The sequence below is a fragment of the Pimephales promelas genome, chromosome 14, assembly GCF_988280905.1.
Source record: "Pimephales promelas chromosome 14, fPimPro1.hap1.1, whole genome shotgun sequence".
Lineage (NCBI taxonomy): Eukaryota > Metazoa > Chordata > Actinopteri > Cypriniformes > Leuciscidae > Pimephales > Pimephales promelas.
In genome coordinates, this window is record NC_142782.1 from 34,644,689 (window position 1) to 34,669,839 (window position 25,151).

The 25,151-nt window shown below is 34.7% G+C and overlaps 1 protein-coding gene across 2 annotated transcripts in view; it reads right to left on the bottom strand.

Annotated features, from left to right (window-relative positions):
* Positions 1–3,293: 3,293 nt before the first annotated feature.
* efna5b (ephrin A5b) overlaps positions 3,294–25,151 on the bottom strand; it is a 143,834-nt gene continuing 121,976 nt past the window's right edge. The window contains exons 3-5 of one of the 2 annotated variants that reach the window (XM_039671423.2): positions 12,632–12,697; positions 12,378–12,455; positions 3,294–9,331 (exon numbers count right to left, since the gene is read on the bottom strand). In XM_039671423.2, coding sequence (XP_039527357.2) covers positions 9,207–9,331; positions 12,378–12,455; positions 12,632–12,697 — 269 coding nt within the window. In that variant the 3' untranslated portion in view covers positions 3,294–9,206. The remainder of the gene's footprint in view (positions 9,332–12,377; positions 12,456–12,631; positions 12,698–25,151) is intronic. The other variant, XM_089119918.1, reaches the window with a different exon arrangement.

The following is a 25,151-nucleotide window of genomic DNA, read 5'->3' on the forward strand; positions in this document are numbered from 1 at the left end:
ACCAAGACTATTAAATAAATATGATGGAAAAGCGTTCCAGAAGCTGTCAGGGTTTTTCAAAAATTCTATAATCCATTTACTTTTAAAAGTATTATTTATAGTATGAAAATCCAATACTTCCAGACCACCTTGGTCTCTACATCCAGTAATAACATCTTTTTTGAGATAGTGGGGTTTTTTCCTCCAAATATAATCATACAGTATTTTATCCAATTCTTTAATTGTATTTTTTGGGATATCTAGCAATAAGGCAACATATACTGAGCGTGATATACCTTCTGCCTTTGAAATTAAGACCCTGCCAAATAGAGATATGTCTCTCATTAACCATGAATTTAGTTTAGATTGTATTTTTTTAACAATTGGATCAAAATTTAATTTATGACGTTCCTCTTTATTTTTACAAAGTACAATTCCAAGATATGTCACTTTTTCATGAATTGGTATTCCATCAAGACTGGCCAGATTGGAGTTTTTGAGGGGGAACAATGCTGATTTGTTAATGTTCATTACCAATCCTGATACATCACTAACTTTTTTGATACTATTTACTGCAGTCATAATTTGATTACGATCATTTAAAAAGATAGCTGTGTCATCCGCAAGTTGGCAAATTTTAAAATTTTTACCAACAGCATTAATTCCTAAAAAGGGGGACATTTTTATGTGCGTGGCCATTGTTTGAGCAACTAAAAGAAACAAAAATGGAGACACCGGGCAACCTTGTCTAATACCACGTGATATACTAAATCTTTCTGAAGTGCCCTTTTTCAATTTAACAGAACTAGAACATCCATTATATAAGGTTTGAATTGCCTTTTGAAAATAGTTACCAAAGCCAAAAAAGGAAATAGATTTTAAAATAAATATAAAATTAGTGAAGTGTGTGTGTTTATGAATAGAGGGTTTTCACTACGTCACATTCTGGGCGGTAACCCGGATGAGCGGCCATTATGGAGGCTCTCGGATGTAAACAAGAGCATGGACTGCACAGTTTATGTACTACGGAACACATTGTTACACTAAAAAAACACAGAAAAAACCCTGTGGTGCGAAATCATATATAGAAGGACTTACCAAGCAGGAGAGAGCGCAATATTTTGACAAACTAAAGTTAATATGTGGTAGCTAGGTCCAAAGGAGCTAACGTTAGCTTCTCTAGCCTGTAGCAGCTACTGCAATTCTTCCTTGTATTTCTTATTCCGACATACGCTACGTTCAGTCGCTGCCGAAACAATGCTGTGTTGTTGCAAAGTGCCGGTGTTCTGACGATTCATGCTACCCATCAAGATTCAGTCGAGATTTGCTACTTACCGGTTATGCGCATGTGCAGACTCACAGTTTTTTTTTTTTTTTTAAAGGTAACGTTACATTTTCCTGTTATACTTATATAATGTATAATTTCCCTTTAAAAAAATGCTTACTACCATATAAATATTTGTACGGTCAGCCAGCTGAAAAAGAATAACTGAAAGTTTCAGTTACTATGAGGAAAGGTGTACTTTGACAAGTCAAAGATTAATATTTTATGATAATTTTTACTTTTCACACCGTTTTAAAAATAAAAACAGTAGTCTACAGTATACAGTACTCATAACTTAGAATTGTATTATAATTGTATTTCATACGACTTTAATCAGCATTCTGTGATCAATTTGCGCTACGATAACATTTTTCGACAAGGCAGCAAAAATCGACAGAAATATTGGTTTCTGAACCCCAATTCTTTGATCAGATTTTTGCACTCCTTTTTTTACTTTTGGCAGTCTAATGCACTGTGAACGAACATCAACATGAACATTTTTATTAAATAACATTAACTAAGATAATGCTGTAATTGTGTTAATTGATGCATTCATTAATGTTAACGTTGTAAAGTGTTTCCCTTGTAAAATTGACTTTTTTTTGCACATGAACGGGATTAAGTCAAATCTACTTAAATTGTGTAAAATTATCAAAGAGAATAAGTAACTTGGTAACACATAATAATGTTTCATTAGTTAATACTAAGAATGAATGGTAACAATATTTATTAATCTTAGTTACTGTTTCGACATTTAGGCTACATTATTCAAATCAAAAGTTGTATTATACACTATAACATGAACAAACAATGAACAGCTGTACTTTTATTAACTAACATTAACAAAGATGAATAAATACTGTAACAAATGTTACATACGGTACATTAACAAATGAGATCTTATTGTAAAGTGTTACCAGTAATTTTAACTCGGCCAGTTAGAGTTCTACTTTACTTTCCGATACTCCGATTGAAGTACATTTTACAAACTCTTTGTTTGTAAATTTTACTCAAAATCTTCAAAAATGTCTTATGTAATATACTGTGCATTGTTTTTAATCACTTTTATGTAAATTGTGAATAAAATCCCATGCATATGGTGATATATTAAATCCCTTTTGTGTGTAATGCATAACTTTAATAAAGTATGAAATCATTTTTAATGTTTTTCTTGGAATATCAGATCTTTGCATGTCATTTTTTAAACATTTTAATCAAATCAGTGCTACCTAATGTTACTGTTAATTAATTAATTAATGTATGAATACAGTGCAGGTTTGTCTGAGTGCATGAGTCAAAAAAAGCATTTATTTTCCAGTCTTTCCATTGTTCACAATTATACTAGTTCAATAGAAACCATTGTGATGTTATCGCATAAAAATGAATGCGCTTTATATAATCAAAACAAAATTGTGGCAACAGATTACAAGCAATATTATTAATTCAATTTAACACACTATAATTAATCAAATTACTTCCTTAAAAGTTAACCATTAAAATGAGTAAAACTTAAAAAAAAATAATTTAAAAAACGCACATTTAAGTCACCATTATGGTGATCGGTGTTTGTTTTAAAATTACGTTTTTCTCCTTCAGTGATTCTGCTTGTTAACATCAGGTGTCTTCAATTTTGGCAATATAAAATAAAGAGTTCTTAATCTTTGATGTCTGTCTGTTATTCAGATATTTTTGTTTAATTTTGTGGTGTAAACTATACTCATTTTAAATGGTTAACTTTTAAGGAATAATTTGATTAATTATTACTCAATTCTAATTTGTTCAATTTTGCTTGTAATCTGTGGCCACAATTTTATTGATTAGAAAAAGCGCATTCATTTTTACAGTGCGAATGAATGTGAAAAATGCATGAAGTATGTTAGAAATGGTCTTTTATTGCATGTCATTGTATCTTTTGGAGTTTTTGTAAAGTTTTAGAGAAATATTCCCAACTAGCCCCGACTAAACCAAGCACAATAAACCAGCCAAGCAATGCATTTGTTTTCTTTAATTATTATTTATAGTTGTTCAGACACGTGTATATACAAATACAGAACTTAATTTTTTTTCTTTTCTTTTTTTCAAAAGTTTTTTCCTGTTTGTACAGTGGGAAAAAAAGCAAGTACAGAAGAGAAAATTAAAAACCAGCAGAACCAGTGTCATCAGAAGTACAGGAGTGAATGTGATCTGAATCAACACACACACACACACACACTTGATTTCTCCAGCACACTTCAGTGAGGAGAACAGAGACGCCAGTAAGGGTGTTGGTTGACTAAGGCAAGTGTAAAACACCATCACTAAATCTGTCAGAGTCAGTCAGATGAACCGAACTGCAAACAGGACACATGACATTTGATGGACTGAAATCCAAAGAAATTAATTTTAAACAATACCTGTCTTTTTTTTTCAGTGCGAATTATCCATACACACACATTAGAATCATTTTAGTATTTTTTAAAAATTAAAATTCAGCAAATTCATTTTCCTATCAATCTAATTAATATTTAAATTCTACTTCCTGTTCAGTTCAGTTCAAATTCACACACAAGAACTGACCGTGCGAATGTCACTCGACCCTGACAGAGAGAGTCAAGACTCGTTCACACCAAAGACGAGAACAGATGAAACTCGAAAAATACCAATATGGTGCAAAAGTTAATTTATTTCAGTAATACTCTAAAAAATGCTGGGTTGTTTTAACCCAATTTTGGGTAAAATATAGACAAACCCAGCCATTGGGTTACATTTTTAAATGGCATTTTTAAACCAATGTCTGGGTTTGTCCATATTTTACCCAAAATTGGCTTAAAACAACCCAGCATTTTGTAGAGTGTATAATGCTGGGTTGTTTTAACCCAAATTTGGCTCAAATATGGACAAACCCAAATGTTGGGTTAAAAATGTAATTTAAAATTGTAACCCAACTTCAACTTTCACCTGTACATTTTTTTAACCCAACATTTGGGTTTGTCCATATTTGACCCAAATTTGCTTTTTTTAGAGTGTAATATATTATATAGACTCATTACATGCAAAGTGAAATATTTCAAGCCTTTATTTGTTATAATTGCGATGATTATGGCTTTAACCCCAAATTTTAAATTAGAATATTGTGAAAAGGTTTTCATATCTGTAAGCCATAATCATCAATTACAACAAATAAAGGCTTGAAATATCTCATTTGCATGTAATGAGTCTATATAATATATTAATTTCACCTTTTAAGTTGATGAACGTTTGCAGCATATTCTAATCTTTCTAAAAACCATAAAGATATAGTTCTACAAAATGTATATATGGTTGGAATCAGAATCCATCCTGCTTTAAGAGCTCGAGTATTTAAAGGGACAGATGAAGAAATCGCAGCACGTATAGAATAACTAACGTGGACGCTAATATCGATATGTTTTTTGGTGTGAACGGGCCTTCAGTCTGTGGCGCTCTGTTGACGTGGACCGATGGCAGATGAATTATTCTCAGAATCATTGAAAGAAACAAAAGTACAAAAACTCAAGAACCTTCAGCAAAACATCATGAAGTAGTGCTAGACGCCGTTAGCCGAAGCGCTTTGTGCAAAACTACACAACTCTCCTGTGTAACGTTCTCGTTTCAGTGGAACTACGACACACACTTACGGGTGAGAAGAAAGACTAACATTTCACAAACATGTCGAGAAAAGAAGAGGTGAAAACAGCCAAAAGAACACTTTATTTAACGTTTTTTTTTATCTTTATCAAGTCCATGCACATGCCACGTTATGAACCCAGCAAGTTCCTTCCATTAAAAAACACAGACGACTCGGAAACCGTCGCTCCTCTTCTCATCGCATCCTTGCGGGAAATGAAAAACTTTGCCAGGAGATTAAAAAAAAAAAAACAGAAAGGTAGATGAAGCGTTCCTATTGGCTGAGAGCCTCAGAACACAGTTCAAAAGTGTCCACTCATTGGCTGCAGAAAACGTTGCGTTTGTCGTATGCATTCACTTCCAACATTTTACTCAGTTTTTTTTTTTTGAAAAAACACGTGAATCAAATTAATACCTTAATATCAAACATTATGTACAACACATTTTGATCATAACATTTAATGCGGTATCCATAATAACATATAACAATGATGCTGAATAATAATAATTAATAATTAATCATAATCAATGTTTTATGAAGTGTCTATTTTTTTTTCTTGTCCTCCAGAAAGGTACAAAAAACAAGTAGTATTCTAACACTATAATGTTATGTTTTCGACTACTTCAGGATACACAGTATCCATTTAATACGCTGATTCTTGTTTCCCAGTTCAAAGTGTGTACAAAGCATGGTATTAATGGTAATAATTGGAGTACAAATGATACAAATACTACTGAAGCTGATTTTCAAAAGTTTCCTTCATAGTGTAAAACCATGAAACGGAGCACATATGGTGTGTTTCCTCTAGTCCTGACGCCGCGAAGCCGAGCTGCTGAAATCGCATTGTTACTGTTCACACAAAAAACAAACACGAAACGCAGGGGATCTCCGAGAGCGTGGCAGGACTAGCAGAGCCAAACAGGCCTATCGAGAAGCAAAAAGGCAGAAAACGTTATCCGATTTGCGACTGGTTGAAAAGTCCACAGTTTTGTTTTATTGTCAGGAAAGCGTATATTCTCTGACTGGAGAAACGAGACTCTCCGTCTACTTCAATCTTGAAGCTCGCGAGGGTCTTCCACTCACACACTGACGAAGGGAGAGACCAGGCAAACACGTTTAAAGTCTATTTGGGTGAATCTCACAAAAACACGTCCCGATCACATCTCACCAGATCACAAAGTTACACTCTAAAAATGCTGGGATGTTTTAACCCAACTTTGGGTCAAATATGGATGGACAAACCCAAACGTTGGGTTAAAAATTGTAATTAAAAAATGTAACCCAATGGTCCATATTTGACCCAAAGTTGGGTTAAAACAACCCAGCATTTTTCATAAAGAAATTGAAGCCTGTTTGAGGACCGTTCATTGAGCGATTAATGTGAATCGTTTGTATTCCTCGCTTTGGATAAAAGCATCTGCTAATGAAATGTTAACGGTTTCATTGGGTGACATTAACATGAACTAACAACAAAAAATACTTGTTAATTAATTTTAACATTTACTTACAGATCAAGTTGTATCTGTGAAGATTAATTTTACGATTCTTAGTCATCCATCATGACATCTAAATACTTCACCAGTTAAGCTGAGGTGTGTGGGGGTTTTTTTTTGCACTACTGATCACTCTAAAAAATGCTGGGTTGTTTCAACCCAAATTTGAGTCAAATATGTACAACCCAATGTTGGGTTAAAATATAATTTAATATTTTAAACCCAACTCTCAACTTTCACTTTCAACTGTAATTTTACTGTAAATTACATTTTTAACCCAACATTTGGGTTTGTCCATATTTGACCCAAATTTGGGTCGCCAAACGGGAAGAGCCGATGACGGTTTTAAAAGTCTAAAGTGTACACTGGGTTATTTTAACCCAAATGTGGGTCAAATATGGACAACCCCAAATGTTGGGTTAAAATATAATTTAAAATTTTAAACCCAACTCCAACTTTCACTTTCAACTGTAATTTTACTGTAAATTACATTTTTAACCCAACACAAATGTTGGGTTAAAAATGCAATTAAAAATTTTAACCCAACTTCAACTTTCACTTTTAACTGTAATTTTTTTTTTTTTTTTTTTTTTACATTTTTAACCCAACATTTCTGTGATTTTTTTGCACAACTGTTCACTCTAAAAAAAATGCTGGGTAGTTTCAACCCAAATTTGGGTAAAATATGGACGAACCCAAACGTTGGGTTAAAAATGTAATTTAAAATTTTAACCCAACTTCAACTTTCACTTTCAACAATAAAATTTTTAATTACATTTGTAACCCAACATTTGGGTTTGTCCATATTTTACCCAAATTTGGGTAGAAACAACCCAGTATTGTTTAGAGTGTCACCAAACGGAAAGAGTCGACGAAGGTTTTAAAAGCACTCTAAATAATGCTGGATTGTTTTAACCCAAATGTGGGTAAAATATAGACAACCCCAAATGTTGGGTTAAAAATGTAATTAAAAAAATTACAGTTGAAAGAGAAAGTTGAAATTGTGTTAAAATTTTAACATAACATTTGGGTTTAACCCAACTTCCACTATCAACATTAAAATATTTACTTTTTAATCATTTTTAACCCAACATTTGGGTTTGTCCATATTTGACCCAAATTTGGGTCAAAACAACCCAGCATTTTCTAGAGTGTGGATTTTAAGGGAATTTTATAGATAAATAATAAAGATTCGGTCAGAGAAATGAAAGATTTGTCGAGTGAAATAGACAATAGAGTGCCATTGGGTGTTTAAAGGGCAATAAAATATTATAATTGCTCCGCAATCTCTAAAAACTCACATGACATGGTCTTATAAAATGTTTCATAAAAATCATAGTTTTAGAGATAACATCCTGACCACACTTGTGGCTTCAGCTTTATTGTGTTTCTATGTTGTTACACTACCTTTTCATTTAAAATATACATTGTTAATATTTTAAATGTCTGCTTATACTATATATAGTTTAAGCTATATACGGTCTGAGTCTTGAACTGTATTGGCTTTCTATATATGTGACTTCTGAACAGCAACCTTTGACCTTTATGCCCTACTTGCCAAAATAGGGGTGTGGGAAAAACTTTTTTTATATTTTTATTATATTTACAATCTTAACGGTTAAAACGGTTTTCATTTTGTTTATGCAAAATGTAAATTCTTATTTTTGTCTTGATTCTGGGATGAAATATGGTGTTCTTGACGGTTTTGGTGAGATTCGCCCATCGGTTGTTCCTCCGTCGTATGTAAGGCTGTCGGAGGAGAATGCCCATGTTATAATGTCTTGCGTATGTCGCATCAGCATATTAAACGAGTCAGAATTGCACTGATTAACAGCTACAGAACAAACAAATGCAGTAATGAAAAACAAACAAATCTTCACTTTAATTCCCCCATCGAAATGCTGAATTTGAAGCACTTCCAGGAGATATTAGTATCGTGTACGGTATAAGGCCTATTCAAACAAACGTTGGATATGAAACGTGGAGTCCCCTTCGATATTTGGTTCCTAATAGAGCCGGACACACAGTTATGACAAGAACAGAATTTCCATGATCCGTCAATGTTGATATCTCATATCAATTGATAAAAGGTCATAGGAAAAATATAGATATTTATGTTGCAGTTAAGTTTATCTTACAAAATACAAAATCATTGTTTTAGTGGTGTGGTCTACTAAGATAAGTCCCTCAAATTGCTGTATAGAATCAATTCCAAATTCACACAAATCAGATTATTTAGACGAACACACTCATCTAGCGTCTTCCTTCTATTGGGGAAGATCCATGCGACGAAGTGCATACCCGACCGCTTCTTCCAATCATTTTTGTTAAGAGAAGGCAGACGAAGGACGAAAGGCAAAAAGTCTTTGTATATGTATCGCTAACAGCAGAGCCGGTGAACTCGGTTTAGGTTTGATGCTTATGTCTGTTTTATGGGACACCTTCAACTCGAACAATTCTCACAGGGTGTTCGGCGCTTCTCAACGCTCGCTCTAATTACCCACCAAAGAGTCCAATGGACGCAAATAAAACGCTCCGCCCCCTTCCTTCCAGCCAATCCCCCCCGTGAGCGGCCGTCAAAGTTGATTGGTCGGTTGGTTAAACAGGTGATCTGCATTTCTTCTTTGCGCGGCTAATCGACTTTTCCTAATAAAAGACAGCGAAAGACCACTTAAATATTTGGAAAACAAAAGAAAAGCAGAGCAGAAGTGTTCCTGGTGGATCTCCAAGCCCTCGGTCCGCTGTGTTGTGTTTCCGCAGGGCTGATTCAGGGTCAGGTGAGGGGCTATAAGGTGAGGAACACAGAGATGCACAGCAGCAGGAGGGCCAGTAGGGGGCGTGATGTCTCGTGTCGCAGGCCTGAAGTCGACACGTCGCTCCGGGACGGTTCGGCCTCGTGACTGGTGTCGTCTAGAAATGAGGAGATGGACGATAGAAACGAGAGAAATGAACATTTGATCGACTCAGATGCGGGGTTTATGGTTAGGCAAGACACTACGAGACGCTTTTTCATGCTATGGTCAATTTTGAGACTGATTTTCATAACATGTTGTGTCAGAGTAGTGGAAAGAAACCATCATGATGTAAAATGAAAAAACTTGCAATTGCATTTTTTTTAAATGTTTTCAATCAACTGGGGAAGTCTGGTAATATCTATTTTTATATTTATATTAATTTTTTTTTTTTTACCTTATTCACATGTGGTGTCTTGCCTTAACTTAGACCAAAACCATAAAAAAAACATTTCCGTCATTAAAATGAAACAGACTTTCACTGAAAACATAAATGCAACGGGATTTATTGCATTTATATTTTGCATTTCTCACAATTCTCACAACACGATGCATTTCTCACAATTCTGAGAAATTTTTTTTTGCAATTTTGAGATATAAAGTCGCAATTCTGAGAAATAGGGTCGCAATTGCGAGAAAAAAAGCTCAAAATTCAGACTTTTTTTCTCACAATTGCGAGTTTACATCTCTAAATTCTGACATCTTTTCTCAGAATTGTGAGATATAAACTCGCAATTTTGAGTTATCAGGCCAATTCTAAAGAAAAAAAAGACTAACTTTATCCCCTCAGAATAGTTTATATCTCAAAATTCTGACTTTGCAACATGCAATTTCAACTTTACTGTATATCTCGCAATTCTGACTTTATAAAACGCAATTGCGACGTCTCGCAATTCTGACTTTATATCTCGCAATTCTGACTTTATAACAATTGCGACTTTATATCACGCAATTCTGACTTTATAACATTATTGTGAGAAATAAAGTCAGAATTGCAAGATAAAAAGTCGCTTTTTTATTTTTCATTCTGTGTCGAAAACAAGCTTCCAAACAAAACAGAAAAAAAATTAAATGAAAAAATGAAAATGAAAAAATACTAAAACTTTCAAATTAAATAAAAAACATACAACATAAAAATACATTGCGAAATATTAACAAAATCTACAATAATATCTCAATGATGGCACCATGCAGTCTGAAGTAACCCAGAATCTGCTCGATGTAAGCCTCAGTTATAACGCAGGCAGGGCTGTTGGAGTCGGTTATTGGTGTAGACACACAGACTGCGGTTATCATCAGTGAGCGTGATATGGCTTTGGAAAGCACACGGTCTCAGAGGACGTCAGTGTGGACACAGACAGGTGTGACGCTAAAAGAGACAGATAAATATGCTTGGGAGGACAGAGTAGTTTGCTGGCTCATTCAGGCAGGCAGACAGACACCTTCAGCCTCTCAGTGGGAATCTGGACTAATAAATCAATGCCTCCACCATGACACTGTGTGTGTGTGTGTGTGTGTGTGTTTGCAAGGTAAAACTGCACGATAAAACAATACTGTGTTAATCTACACTGACATTATCAGCGGTGGTAATTGATATAAGCATGAATTTTTCAGTTTTCTGTGTTCAAAGTCTACAGACATTTCCATTAAAATTGTCGAGCATTTTCTGTTTGTTTTATTTGCCCCCAAATTCCGATTAATTCCATTTTAATAGTTTAATTACTTTCAATTTAATTTATAAAACTTCATCAATTTTAATATATTTTTTTTTTTAAATTGCAATGATAATAGTGAGCTATGAACTATTATTTTAATTCATATTTTCAATTTCTTTTGATTATTTTAATTTCTTCTATGTAAACCACTTTGAATTGCCATTGCGTATGAAATGTGCTTTATAAATAAACTTGCCTTGCTTAGTTTGCCTATTACATTTTTTAAAGAAACTCTATTGTGTTTTAATAATTCTGTGTTTTATGATTAAATAAAAAATTAAAAAGGTGGTAGACAAATAAACGGACGCATCTTTAATCAATCTTTGAGTAATTGATTAATCAATCTTTTAAAATGTAATCAAATGAAGTGTAAACATTTTTGCGCAAACAAAGTGCAGCACAACCGAGGTTAAAAGTGGAAAAACTCAGAAATAATCAAGTTAAACTGAACTTTTATTTTGATGAGTTGTCGTGAAGATTCTGCCACATAATAAAAAATAAAAAGTGTATTTTATCTAGGGTTAGTTTCATCTCGCGATTCTGACTTTTTTTCTCACAACTGCGAGTTTACATCTTTTTATCTCAGAATTGCATGATATATAATTTCAGACTTGTGAGATGACGTTTTCTCTCTAAAGCTTTTTTAATCTCGCCATTCTGAATTGATAACATACAATCGGAAGAAATAAAGTCTGAATCGCGTGACGTAAACTCGCAAAAAAAAAAAATACACAAATCTCTCGCCTCAGAGGGATATGAGGGTGATAATTCGAAAATACAAAGCTTAATCCCGATAGTCAACACTACGTTCTTTATCTCTTTGTCTATAATTTGAATGCAGATCCAATGTTTGATCATGTCACCATGAAAGCCACGGCTACTGTGACAGTAATGGCAATAAATATTACGAGGCGATAGTCGCGCATATGCTAGTAAGTGCCATGTGTTCGGATGTAATGGGTTTTATCAAGCAGAAGCCAAAGCAAGCTTGGCATCGTTCCATGCGACTCCTCAGAGAGCCAAACACTAATTTGGCACAAAAACATTGTGGATATCTGAGTTTTGGATCTTGATTCTCACCACAGCCAACATGCATGAATATACTGATGCATTGTGTAAATATAATTCAGCTGGAAGGCACGACAGACACTGACTGACTGAAGCTTTTGTCTCACTGAAAGGTCACATGGCTAATTTCTGGTCACTTAATTGCATGTTCACATGGTGATGTTGACAGGCGGCCCTCAGCTATTACAAGAGAATGCATTATTAATACGATGTGTACCTCATGCATAAATAAATAAAGCAGTCTTTGTGGTCTGAAGTGTCGGGCGCAACTCAAATCCTCAACGTAAAGGTACATTAAAGCAACACACACACACATGCACAGAGTGATTAGAGGAATTAAAGGACAGAGACAAAGCCAAGGTGATTTCAAGCCATACTGACCTCTTGGTTCTAATGCATTGTCTACTTTGTCATCGACAAAAACGCGGTCATGAACGCCTATGGTTTTCTCGCAGCCATCTACAAAAACAGAAGAAATGAAAAAGATACTGTAAGCCGGTCATGTTAGTGATAAATCAGCACCTGCCAATCAAAGGAAAGCCCGTGACATCACACACAAGCATTAAAGTGTGAGAAGCTCTGACAGAATCATACGTGTGTGTGTGTGTGTGTGTTTTATAATCAATGACACTTACTTGGTGGTCTCACAAACACTTTCAGCTTGAGGCACGACCTTTTCCCGGTTTCTGTGATCATGGATGCTGTAAAACACAAAGAACAGATAAGCAGGGGTGAGTACACACACACACCTAACAAGAGGAAGATATCTTAGTCTGACGCTACACACACACACACACTATGAGCTGAGGCTTGCGGGTGTATTTTGTGGTCTGAAAGAGGAAATTGGCCCGTTCCTGAGGAATCTGAAGGGTGTGTACACACACACACACGCACGCACGCACGCACGCACGGCGCCTGCGGGGTGAAGAAAGCAACGTCACGCTGTCATTTGTGGTTTTCTGTCACTCGTAGTCAGTCTGATGGTTTATCAGCCGGGACTCGAGAGTTATGAGCACAAATACACCAGACTGAACTCAAAAGACTGAAATTATAGAGTGACTTCATCTCAGGTTATTTTTAGCCAAACATGTGTTTCTTGAATGCTGCATTTAAAGGTCAAGTAGGAAAGGAAACATCACAAAATAAGATCCTCCACATATTCTCAACTGTTTGACTGAATGAAATGGAGATTTAAGTGTGTTACGGAGGACGTGGTGATGTGCAGAGTACATTTAGTACAGCACTTAAACGGATAGTTCACTTTTTAGTTCAATTTTTGGGATGTTTTAGCTCCAAGATGTAGGTGTCTAATCTTTTAATATACTGTACCATCATCTTGCCCTTTAGGGACTCAAACGAGATCTCAACAATATCTCTAATTGTGCTTAAAGGACAACTCCGCCGCAAAATGAACCTTTGGTCTAATTACACATTGTTACCTAGTCAACCGTTATCTGAGGTTTTTTCATGATTGCCGAATGTAAATAGTTTTATCTCTAAAAACAGTTTAGCCTATAACGCTAGTATAACGCTAGTCTATAGGGCATAGAGTAATGATGACAAATACAAATCGCTTGTTATTACCACTAACAAGGCTCAAAATAGCCCCACACTAACATAATAAGGGTCCCTACATTCAAAACGAAGCATTGAGAACTTTGTCAGTGTCCATACAGTTTAATAAGAAGATATTTTATACACACCGTCAACTTCGCGAAAACAGGAAGAAGCCATCTTTGAAAATAGTCTCTACCAGTCGATCTACGAACGCCGATCCAAGTGCGCTGGTGAGATGTGAATAGGGTGATAAGGTGAACGCGAACAGTAGGCTACATGTACATATTGAAGAGAAGAAAACGGTTTGTGTTTGTGTTTCTTCCGGAAACAACGGACCATATGAGATTCTGCACAGTTCAGCGCACTTGGATCGGCGTTCTTAGATCGACTAGTAGAGACTATTTTTCAAAGATGGCTTCTTCCTCTATTCGCGAAGTTGACTGTGTATGAAATATCTTCTTATTAAACTGTCTGGACACTGACAAAGTTGTCAATGCTTCGGTTTGATTGTAAGGACCCTTATTATGCTATCCTCGTGTTACTGTGGGGCTATTTTGAGCCTTGTTAGTGGTAATAACAAGCGATTTTTATTTGTCATTACTCGATGCCCTATATAAGCGTTATAGGCTAAACTGTTTTTATAGATAAAACTATTTACATTTGCTATCATGAAAACAAATGTCAGATAACGGTTGACTAGGTAACAATGTGTAATTAGACCAAAGGTTCATTTTGCGCCATAGTTGTCCTTTAACTCAGCCAAGATGCCAAAGATCTCAATATGAACTCAAATTTTCCAAAGACCAAAATACCTAAAATAGCAACTATGGAATGCCAAAGCTGACTAAATTCAAAATAAATATACGAAGAAATGTAAAAAAAAAGTGCAAATACATAAATAAATACATACATAAATATATAAAGAAATGTAAAAAAGTACAAATAAATTAGTATTTATACGGTACTTTTATTTCTTTATTTATGTATACTTGTATTTTTTCCACACATTTATTTATTTATTTATTTATACATTTATTCATTTCCACATGTATTTATGTTTTTATGTCTACATTTATTTATTTCTTAATGTATTTATTCTACGGCTGTTAAACGATGAATCTCGATTATTTGTGTTTACAATACAATATATGTGGGTGCACTGTGTATAATTATTTTATTTATATGAATACATACACATGCTTGTATATTTAAGAAATATTTTCATGTATATACTGTTTATATATAATTCATATTATATATAAATATAAATATTTTATATATAAATAATATTTTTTCTTAAATATACATGCACATGTGTGTATTAATATATATACATAATAATTATACACACCACACACACATATATTATGTAAACACAAACTTTTATTTTGGATGCGATTAATCAGCCCTAATTTATTCATTTTTAATTAAGTCAGCTTTGCCATTCCACATGCAATGGTCAATATTTGACTCATTAATGGCTATTTTTATTTCAGCATAATAATTTCAGGAGAAAAGAAACAAATCCGACAGTTGAAAATCCTCCTATCTCATAAGTGAGTCTCTTCATGTTATTCTGTGAGCTTTATTAAGATGGACAGCACAGAGCAAGTTCAACGTGTGGACTAATTAAGGCTAATTACTCTCAAAATGGGATTTGCTTCTGTGATCGTTGGTGTAAATGTGGTGTGGCGCTCGTCCCTGGATGTGCATTACAGTTTCCTACTCGATTTGATCTTTTATATAAAGGCTATTATGAAAGTAAATTGTATCAAGATTGCTTCAGTACTGATGTCCCACAAGACAAACTCTTAAAATGTGAACATTATTTCTCAAGATTTAATTGCAAAATATTACACCAATTACAACTGACTCAGACTCTTTCTTTGAGCATATCGACTATCAAGCTGTCATACACGTTTATAATGTTACAAAAGATTATATTTCAAATAAAATGTGATTCTTTTGAACTTTCTATTCATCAAAGAATCATGAAAAATAAACTGTTTCCACAGAAGGATCATGTGATCATTCTGAAGGATCATGTGACACTGAAGACTGGAGTAATGATGCTGAAAATCACAGAAATAAATTACACTTTACTATATATTCACTTAGAAAACACATGATTTACATGATAATAATATTTCACTATTTTTCCAGTATTTTTGATCAAATAAATGCAGCGTTGGTGAGCAGAAGAGACGTATTTCAGAAAGTTCAGACAGGTTTTCCAGTGCACTCTGGATTGTGCCGTAATGAAACGAACACATTTCCAGGAACTCCGCCTGCATGAGGCTTAATAATCAAACAAATTTTCCGATTGTAAATCTGGCAAGCAAATGCTCCTGTCAGAGTCGGCCCACCCTTCGGGCAAGTATGCTAATCAGCATTTATTTCATTTGACAAAGACAACATACGAACGCAGAGCTATTAAATATGCAGCGCTCTCGTTCTCCGCTGTAGCCGACGGCGGATCTTTCTCAATTTGTCCTCATCCATAAAGAGCCTCGACTAAGAGCATCAGCGGAGAGGAAGAGCGTTCTTTAGTGCTGTCTCTCATCATGCACATGCAAATCAAAGAGAAAGTGTGTGTGTGTGTGTGTGTGTGTGTGTTTGTGTGTGTGTGTGTGTGAGAGAGAGAGATATTTAAGTGTTTCAGCTTCACATATATACTAAGTTAGTAAATTACACAACCGCATGCATTTTATGTAGTTAGTTTTTATAGACTAAAGTTAAATGGAAATGGAAATGAAACATAAAATGTGTTGTTAAAAAGACCATTACAAAGACAGATGTACATTAAAGGAAGGACCTGAAACATCTAGCCACCAGAATACACTGTACACTGAAAAAAGCCTTGTCTAACCGAGTATTTTTTTTCTTACAAATATCTAAAAAAATAAAAATCTGCCAATGGGCTGAGAAAAAGCATCTTAAATTAAATGCAAAATAAGATTTTTTTTTTCTTCAGATATTTTTTCTGGTTTTAAGCAAAACGCACTTAATATAGATTCTCTCTAATTCGATTAAATAATAGCATTTAATAGTATTTTTTTGCAGTGTATCACTGAGACTTGAGGGTGCACGACACTTTTCACCTAACAATAAAGCACAAAAAACACCCTAGCAACACCCTGGCAACCACCCTAACTGGATAGCAACACTCATGGCAACCATGCAGAACACCCTACCAACTACACTCTAATACCCTAACAATCACATAGAAACACCCTGGCAATCACACAGAGCATCCCTAGCATCTGCATAGAAATGTAACACCCTGGCAACTAGCCAGAACACCATAGCAACCACATAGAACACCCTAGCAGCTGCATAGTAACACCCTGGCAACCACACAGAATACCCTACCAACCACCTGTTAGAAACCAAAAGAACACTGTAGGAACCACATAGCAACATTCATGGCAACCATACAGAACACTCTATTAACCACATAGCAACATCCTGGGAACAAACCAGAACACCCTAGCAACCGCACATAACCCTCAGCAACCAAAAAGTAAAACCCTGACAACTGCAGCGAACATCATTGCAACCACCAGAACAGCCTAACAACAGTCTGGCAACCACCCTAGCAACTGCATAGCAACGCTCTTAGTTTTAACTAATGATTTTTACAATGGAAACTAATCAATCACTGGACACGTTTTTTTCTAGATCTGCACCCAAGCAACTGCATTCTAGCCACACAGAATACCCTAACCACATGTTGTAGCAACACTATGGCAACCACAAAAATACTCCAGGAACCACATAGCAACATCCTTGCAACCAACCAGAACACCCAAAAGCCCCAGCAACCACAAAGAACATCCTAGCAACCACTATACTGTACAGCAACCACAAAGAACAACCGCACAGAACATCCTTGCAAACACCGAAATCAAACAGCAACACCCTGGCAACCAAACATAACACCCTAGCAACTGCACAGCAAAACCCCGACAACCACAGAGAATCCCTAGTGTATAGCAGTGAGTGATGCACAACTGACAATCAAAATCTAGTCATTGAGATACTGTCTGAAACATGAGACGCTGAATGAACACGCACACACACACACACACACACACACACACACACACACACGCTCTCTAAATGAGGACATTCCATATACGTAATTGTTTTTATACTGTACAAACTGTTGGTTCACTTCTGGGTACAAGTTTGTCCCCAAAATATAGTAGGTACACACACACACACACACACAGAGATCTAATTTCTGCCAATTGCACGGTTATCTAGAGAGAACATATTGTGATTTAATGTGCTTTTAATTTCAACAAGACACCAGAGACTCTGCTCATTACAACAATAAAACACATGAATTTCACAATTTTAGGAGCCTCCAAGAACATCTTCTCCAGTATAATAAAACAGTATCAATATTTACTGTATATGTCGGTGTTTTTTTCATTCAGAATACACAGATGTGTTTCAATAGCCATCAGTGGAGAAAGATGGTCAAGAAAAAATGATCATCATAGGACCTCAGACATTTACTGATGCACTTCAGTTTATGCATGTGTGTGTTTGTAAGTGTGTGTGTGTGTGTGTGTGTGTGTATGAGATGATCTGCTCACAGTGACGCTCTTTGGCAGTTTCTCTCAGTAAGTGTAACGGTGTCTGGCAGCTCCGGGCCGTTTGCCACCGAATGTTACAGTCACACACACACACACACACACAGGAAGAGGAAAACAGCGGGAAGTGTTGCGACCCAGATGATCAGACAAAACAAAACAAAGAGAAGGAAAAGGTTCTGTCTGAAACTCCTGATAATGTCGATGCGCTCCAGACGACACACACGAGGAGAAGTGACGCGCGTCTGATATCAGAAACTCAATACATGAAACGCCATTAAACTGATCATCGTTAACATGACAACCAGGGTCAGGCCAAATACAGAATTTAGGAATGCGTGAGTCTAAATTTAATTGGCCTCAGTATACAAGATGTTGAAATTTATTTGATCAAATAACAGTAAAAACAGTGAAATATTATTATAATGTAAATCAGCTGTTTTCGGAAGCTTGTTTCCGTCACAGAATTAAAAATGAAAAAGGTAATTGCAACTTTTTTTTCTCACAATTTTCTCGCAATTGCGTTATAAAGTCGGAATTGCGAAAAATAGTCAGAATTGCGAGATATAAAGTCAGAATTGATTGATATAAAGTCGCAATTGTGTTATAAAATCAGAATTGCGAGAAATAATGTTAGAATTGATTGATATAAAGTCACAATTGCGTTATAAAGTCAGAATTGCGTGATATAAAGTCAAAATTGTGAGATATAAAGTCAAAATTGCGTGATATAAAGTCAGAATTGTGAGATATAAAGTCAAAATTTCGAGACATAAAGTCAGAACTGCGTGATATAAAGTCAGAATTGCGATATATAAAGTCAGAATTGCGAGATATAAAGTCAGAATTGCGAGATATAAAGTCAGAATTGCGAGATATAAAGTCAAAATTGCGAGATATAAAGTCAAAATTGCGAGATATAAAGTCAGAATTGCGTGATATAAAGTCAGAATTGCGTGATATAAAGTCAGAATTGCGTGATATAAAGTCAGAATTGCGAGATATAAAGTCAGAATTGCGAGATATAAAGTCAGAATTGCGTGTTATAAAGTCAGAATTGCGAGATATAAAGTCAGAATTGCGAGATATAAAGTCAGAATTGCGTGATATAAAGTCAGAATTGCGAGATATAAAGTCAGAATTGCGAGATATAAAGTCAGAATTGCGAGATATAAAGTCAGAATTGCGAGATATAAAGTCAGAATTGCGAGATATAAAGTCAGAATTGCGTGTTATAAAGTCAGAATTGCAAGAAATAAAGTCAGAATTGAGTGATATAAAGTCAGAATTGCGTGATATAAAGTCAGAATTGCGAGATATAAAGTCAGAATTGCGAGATATAAAGTCAGAATTGCGAGATATAAAGTCAGAATTGCGAGATATAAAGTCAGAATTGCGAGATATAAAGTCAGAATTGCGTGTTATAAAGTCAGAATTGTGAGATATAAAGTCAAAATTGCCAGATATAAAGTCAGAATTGCAAGAAATAAAGTCAGAATTGTGAGATATAAAGTCAAAATTGCGAGATATAAAGTCAAAATTGTGAGATATAAAGTCAGAATTGCAAGAAATAAAGTCAGAATTGTGAGATATAAAGTCAAAATTGCGAGATATAAAGTCAAAATTGTGAGATATAAAGTCAGAATTGCAAGAAATAAAGTCAGAATTGCGAGATATAAAGTCAGAATTGCGAGATATAAAGTCAGAATTGCGAGATATAAAGTCAGAATTGTGAGATATAAAGTCAAAATTGTGAGATATAAAGTCAGAATTGTGAGATATAAAGTCAGAATTGTGAGATATAAAGTCAGAATTGCGAGATATAAAGTCAGAATTGCGAGATATTAAGTCAGAATTGCGTGATATAAAGTCAGAATTGCTAGATATAAAGTCAGAATTGCGAGATATAAAGTCAAAATTGCGAGATATAAAGTCAGAATTGTGAGATATAAAGTCAGAATTGCAAGAAATAAAGTCAGAATTGTGAGATATAAAGTCAAAATTGCGAGAGATAAAGTCAGAATTGTGAGATATAAAGTCAAAATTGTGAGATATAAAGTCAAAATTGTGAGATATAAAGTCAGAATTGCAAGAAATAAAGTCAAAATTGCGAGAGATAAAGTCAGAATTGTGAGATATAAAGTCAAAATTGTGAGATATAAAGTCAGAATTGCAAGAAATAAAGTCAAAATTGCGAGAGATAAAGTCAGAATTGTGAGATATAAAGTCAAAATTGTGAGATATAAAGTCAAAATTGTGAGATATAAAGTCAGAATTGCAAGAAATAAAGTCAGAATTGTGAGATATAAAGTCAGAATTGCGAGATATAAAGTCAGAATTGCGAGATATAAAGTCAGAATTGTGAGATATAAAGTCAGAATTGCAAGAAATAAAGTCAGAATTGCGAGATATAAAGTCAGAATTGTGAGATATAAAGTCAGAATTGCAAGAAATAAAGTCAGAATTGTGAGATATAAAGTCAAAATTGCGAGAGATAAAGTCAAAATTGTGAGATATAAAGTCAGAATTGCAAGAAATAAAGTCAGAATTGCGAGATATAAAGTCAGAATTGTGAGATATAAAGTCAGAATTGCGAGATATAAAGTCAGAATTGTGAGATATAAAGTCAAAATTGCGAGAGATAAAGTCAAAATTGTGAGATATAAAGTCAGAATTGCAAGAAATAAAGTCAGAATTGCGAGATATAAAGTCAAAATTGTGAGATATAAAGTCAGAATTGTGAGATATAAAGTCAGAATTGTGAGATATAAAGTCAAAATTGCGAGAGATAAAGTCAAAATTGTGAGATATAAAGTCAGAATTGCAAGAAATAAAGTCAGAATTGCGAGATATAAAGTCAGAATTGCAAGAAATAAAGTCAGAATTGTGAGATATAAAGTCAAAATTGCGAGAGATAAAGTCAAAATTGTGAGATATAAAGTCAGAATTGCAAGAAATAAAGTCAGAATTGTGAGATATAAAGTCAGAATTGTGAGATATAAAGTCAGAATTGCGAGATATAAAGTCAAAATTGTGAGATATAAAGTCAGAATTGTGAGATATAAAGTGAGAATTGTGAGATATTTCACAATTCTGAGGAAAGATGTAAACTTTAAATTGTGAGATAAAAAGTCTCAATTCTGTCTTTTTTTCTCGCTATTGTGACTTTATTTCTCACAATTCTGACTTCATATCTCGCAATTGTGAGATGAAAAGTCACAATTTTTTTTCATTTTTTTTAATTCAGTGGCGGAAACAAACTTCCATAGTTTTCTATGTGAATATACAGTAAAGTGTAATTTATTCCTGTGATTTCCAGCATCATTACTCCAGTCTTCAGTGTCACATGATCCTTCAGAAATCACTCTAATATGAGGATCTGATGCTCAAGACACATTTATGATTATTATCAATGTTGAAAACAGTTCATTTTTTTGTGGAAACTGTGATACATTTTATTTTTCAGGATTCTTTGATAAATAGAAATTTTCAAAAAGAATCTTTTGTAACATAAATGTCTTTACTATCACTTTAGATCAACTTATTCATCCTTGCTCATTAAGGAAAAAAGTGTAGGCTATACAACAATCTATTTTTCATTATAATATATTCACTTTTAAACCGTTTTCAATTAATTTACACTGATACAACAGTTTCAGTTGAATTTGCTGATATGTCGATTTGAACTTCCTGATTAATGTTCTCGAGTCAGGAATTTAGCGTTTACTTCTGAAAGGCCCCGGCCGCATCACTTCCAGCAGTCGATAGACGACGGTCACAGGGAAGGTAAACCCTGATTTAATAAGCGTACGTGAGATCATAAACCCCCCGCGCTTTTCCCCAGTCTCCAAACCACATCCAGATTTTCCAATTCCACTCGCGTCAGACACAAAACGTGATTCATTCTCCTCTCATCCACTGAATCTCTCCAGTAATATTGGATTTGGAGACCTTAAGAGATTAAAATCCATCCTTACATTCACAATATTAGAAAAAGATGCTGTCTCAAGCGTTTCACAGTGGGGGGTCAGCTGACCCGTGCCCTGACCTTTGACCTGAGAGACACACAGCTCATACTGTATTCAGCTCAACACACTGCAGATGTGAACATCACTGAATAACGTCCTCCGTTTTACATTTTCACCGTCCCTTTCAAGAAAAACAGCGTTTGTGATGTTCTTCCTGTCTGGTTTTCCAGCAAAAATATATCTAAACAGTATTAAATCAAGATACAATTACTGGAGAGGCGAGATATTGAGACTGGGAAATGTATCAAAATGAAGTGAATTTTGTGCTTTAAAGAAGAAGAGTCAGAAAAATAAACTTGATTCAAAGTGAAAACAATTATTTTTCTGACCCCATTAGCAGATATTTGTTCTTGTTTTAAGCATAAATGAGCTTAATTTTAATATTTTTTTCAGAAAACAAGACTCGTTCACAGTTCACACAAACACTCTCAGAAAAAAGGTACAAAAGCTGTCACTGGGGCTGTACCTTTTCAAAAGGTACACTTTTGTACCCAAAGGCTGCATATTGGTACCTTAGTGGTACATATTAGCACCTAAAATGTACATATTAACACCTGAAATGTACATATTAGCACCTAAAATGTACATATTAGCACCTAAAATATACATATTGACAGCTAAAATGTACATATTAGCACCTAAAATATACATATTGACAGCTAAAATGTACATATTAGCACCTAAAATGTACAAATTAGCACCTAAAATGTACATATTAGCACCTAAAATGTACAAATTAGCACCTAAAATGTACCTATTAGCACCTAAAATGTACCTATTAGCACCTAAAATGTATAAATTAGAACCTAAAATGTACATATTAGCACCTAAAATGTACAAATTAGCACCTGAAATGTACAAATTAGCACCTGAACTATACATATTAACACCTAAAATGTCCATATTAGCACCTGAAATCTACATATTAACACCTAATATGTGCAAATTAGCACCTAAAATGTACATATTAACACCTAAATGTACTTATTAGCACCTAAAATGTACATATCAGCACCTAAAATTTACATATTAACACCTAAAATGGACAAATTAGCACCTAAAATGTACAAATTAGCACCTAAAATGTACAAATTAGCACCTAAAATGTACATATTAACACCTAAAATGGACAAAAGTTTACCTTTTGAAAAGGTACAGCCCCAGTGACAGCTGTTGTACCTTTTTTTCTGAGTGAAGGACGATAAATAATATAGTTTTGAAAATCGTTCTTAATGTAAAAGAATAGCAGAGTCCACAGCACAACAATCACGATAACAACACAATGAAACAATCCAGCTCATGAATATTAAAAACACTGACAGCCAATCAGAATCCATCCTGCTTTAAAGAGCTCGAGCATTTAAAGCGACAGGCGACATAATAGTGGCGCGCTTACAATAACCTGAAAAAAAAAGATGCTAATATAGTTCTCATTCTTAGTGTGAACAACCCTAAATATGTCGTTTTGCTTCTTCTCCAGAAAATACATCTGGATTTAATCATGTTTAGATGTTTGTGCTGGAAAACAAGACTGAGGAAGAAAGTCATTTTCGCAGTGTCCGAGATAAGAAATCCTTCCCTTACTGTTGGTACGCCGAGAGAGCTGACAGAGAAAAGCATGATGAATTACACCCCGGGTTTGATTTGACCTCATGTGTCGATTAACCTGCTCGAGAGGATAACAGCAGAGGAACACAAGAGGTCCAGATGACCTTTGACCCCGCTGAAAGAACACACATGACTGGGGCGATTTCATCTCGCAAGCGGCCACATTTACAACAAACTCTAATGCTGGCAGACAAATTCGTCATGTGATTGAACAACAAATCTCTGAGGAAATAGGAGCGTTTGATGATATCTTTGTACTACACACACCTCAAACACACACAGGCTGCTTCACATTAAATCTGTCGTTCACAAACCTGCTTTTAATCATACACTGAATCAAATTTGCATTAGCACTTCATTTTCACTCAGAAAGAGCTAGTATACAGTTACAAAGAAACTATAAGGGTTATATTTAGTTTTTAGTTTGTTCTCATTCATTGTTTGTCGTCATGGTTACCTAATTGTTTTGCGCACCTGTTTCTTGTTCAGTTCGTTGTATTTAAGTCCACAGTTTAGTTCTACTTATTTTTCGACTAAAAAACTATTTTTACTGTACTCTATTTTACTTGTTTATAATCATATACCCACTAAATGCCACAAGCAATCAAACAATACTGTGATTCATTTATTTACAAGTCAGTCAAATGGTCTTTTTTGGGGGTCCAAACGGTTCAAGGTACAAATAAGGAAATCGTTCATCTAATAAATAAATACAAAAGTTTAAGTTTTATAAGCACAAATGCTCGCCTTGCTCTGTTCTGTGATGAGCGTTCGTGACTCTCCTGTTTGAACTCGTTCATCAAAATGAATGAATCTTTTTTCCAGTCATTTCATTTGTTGAATGAACCAAATAGATCGAAAAAAGATTAGTTTTCAGAGCAAGGTGAGCATTTGTACTTATAAAACTTAAACTTTTTTATTTATTTTTTAAACGAGCTCTCGTTTCGCTAGATAAGACCCTTATTCATCGTCTGGAGTCGTTTAAAGCCCTTTGAAGCTGCACTGAAACTCTCATTCGGACCTTGAACCGTTTGGACCCCATTGAAGTCCATTATATGGAGAAAATCCTGGAATGTTTTCATCAAAAACCTTAATTTCTTTTCGACTGAAGAAAGAAAGACATGGACATCTTGGATGACATGGGGGCGAATAAATTATCAGAACTACTCCTTTAAGACTAGTCATAACTTTCAAAGTAAAAACGTACATTGGCCTAATTTGATACTAAAAAGTAAGACGAACCATCCCTTGACCAACTGCTAGTGGGTCATACTAGATCTTAAGAGTACACCATCTTAATAAAATTTGTTAAGTTTATGCAGCTAGCCACTGATTTAAAGATTTTTAGATATTTGTGC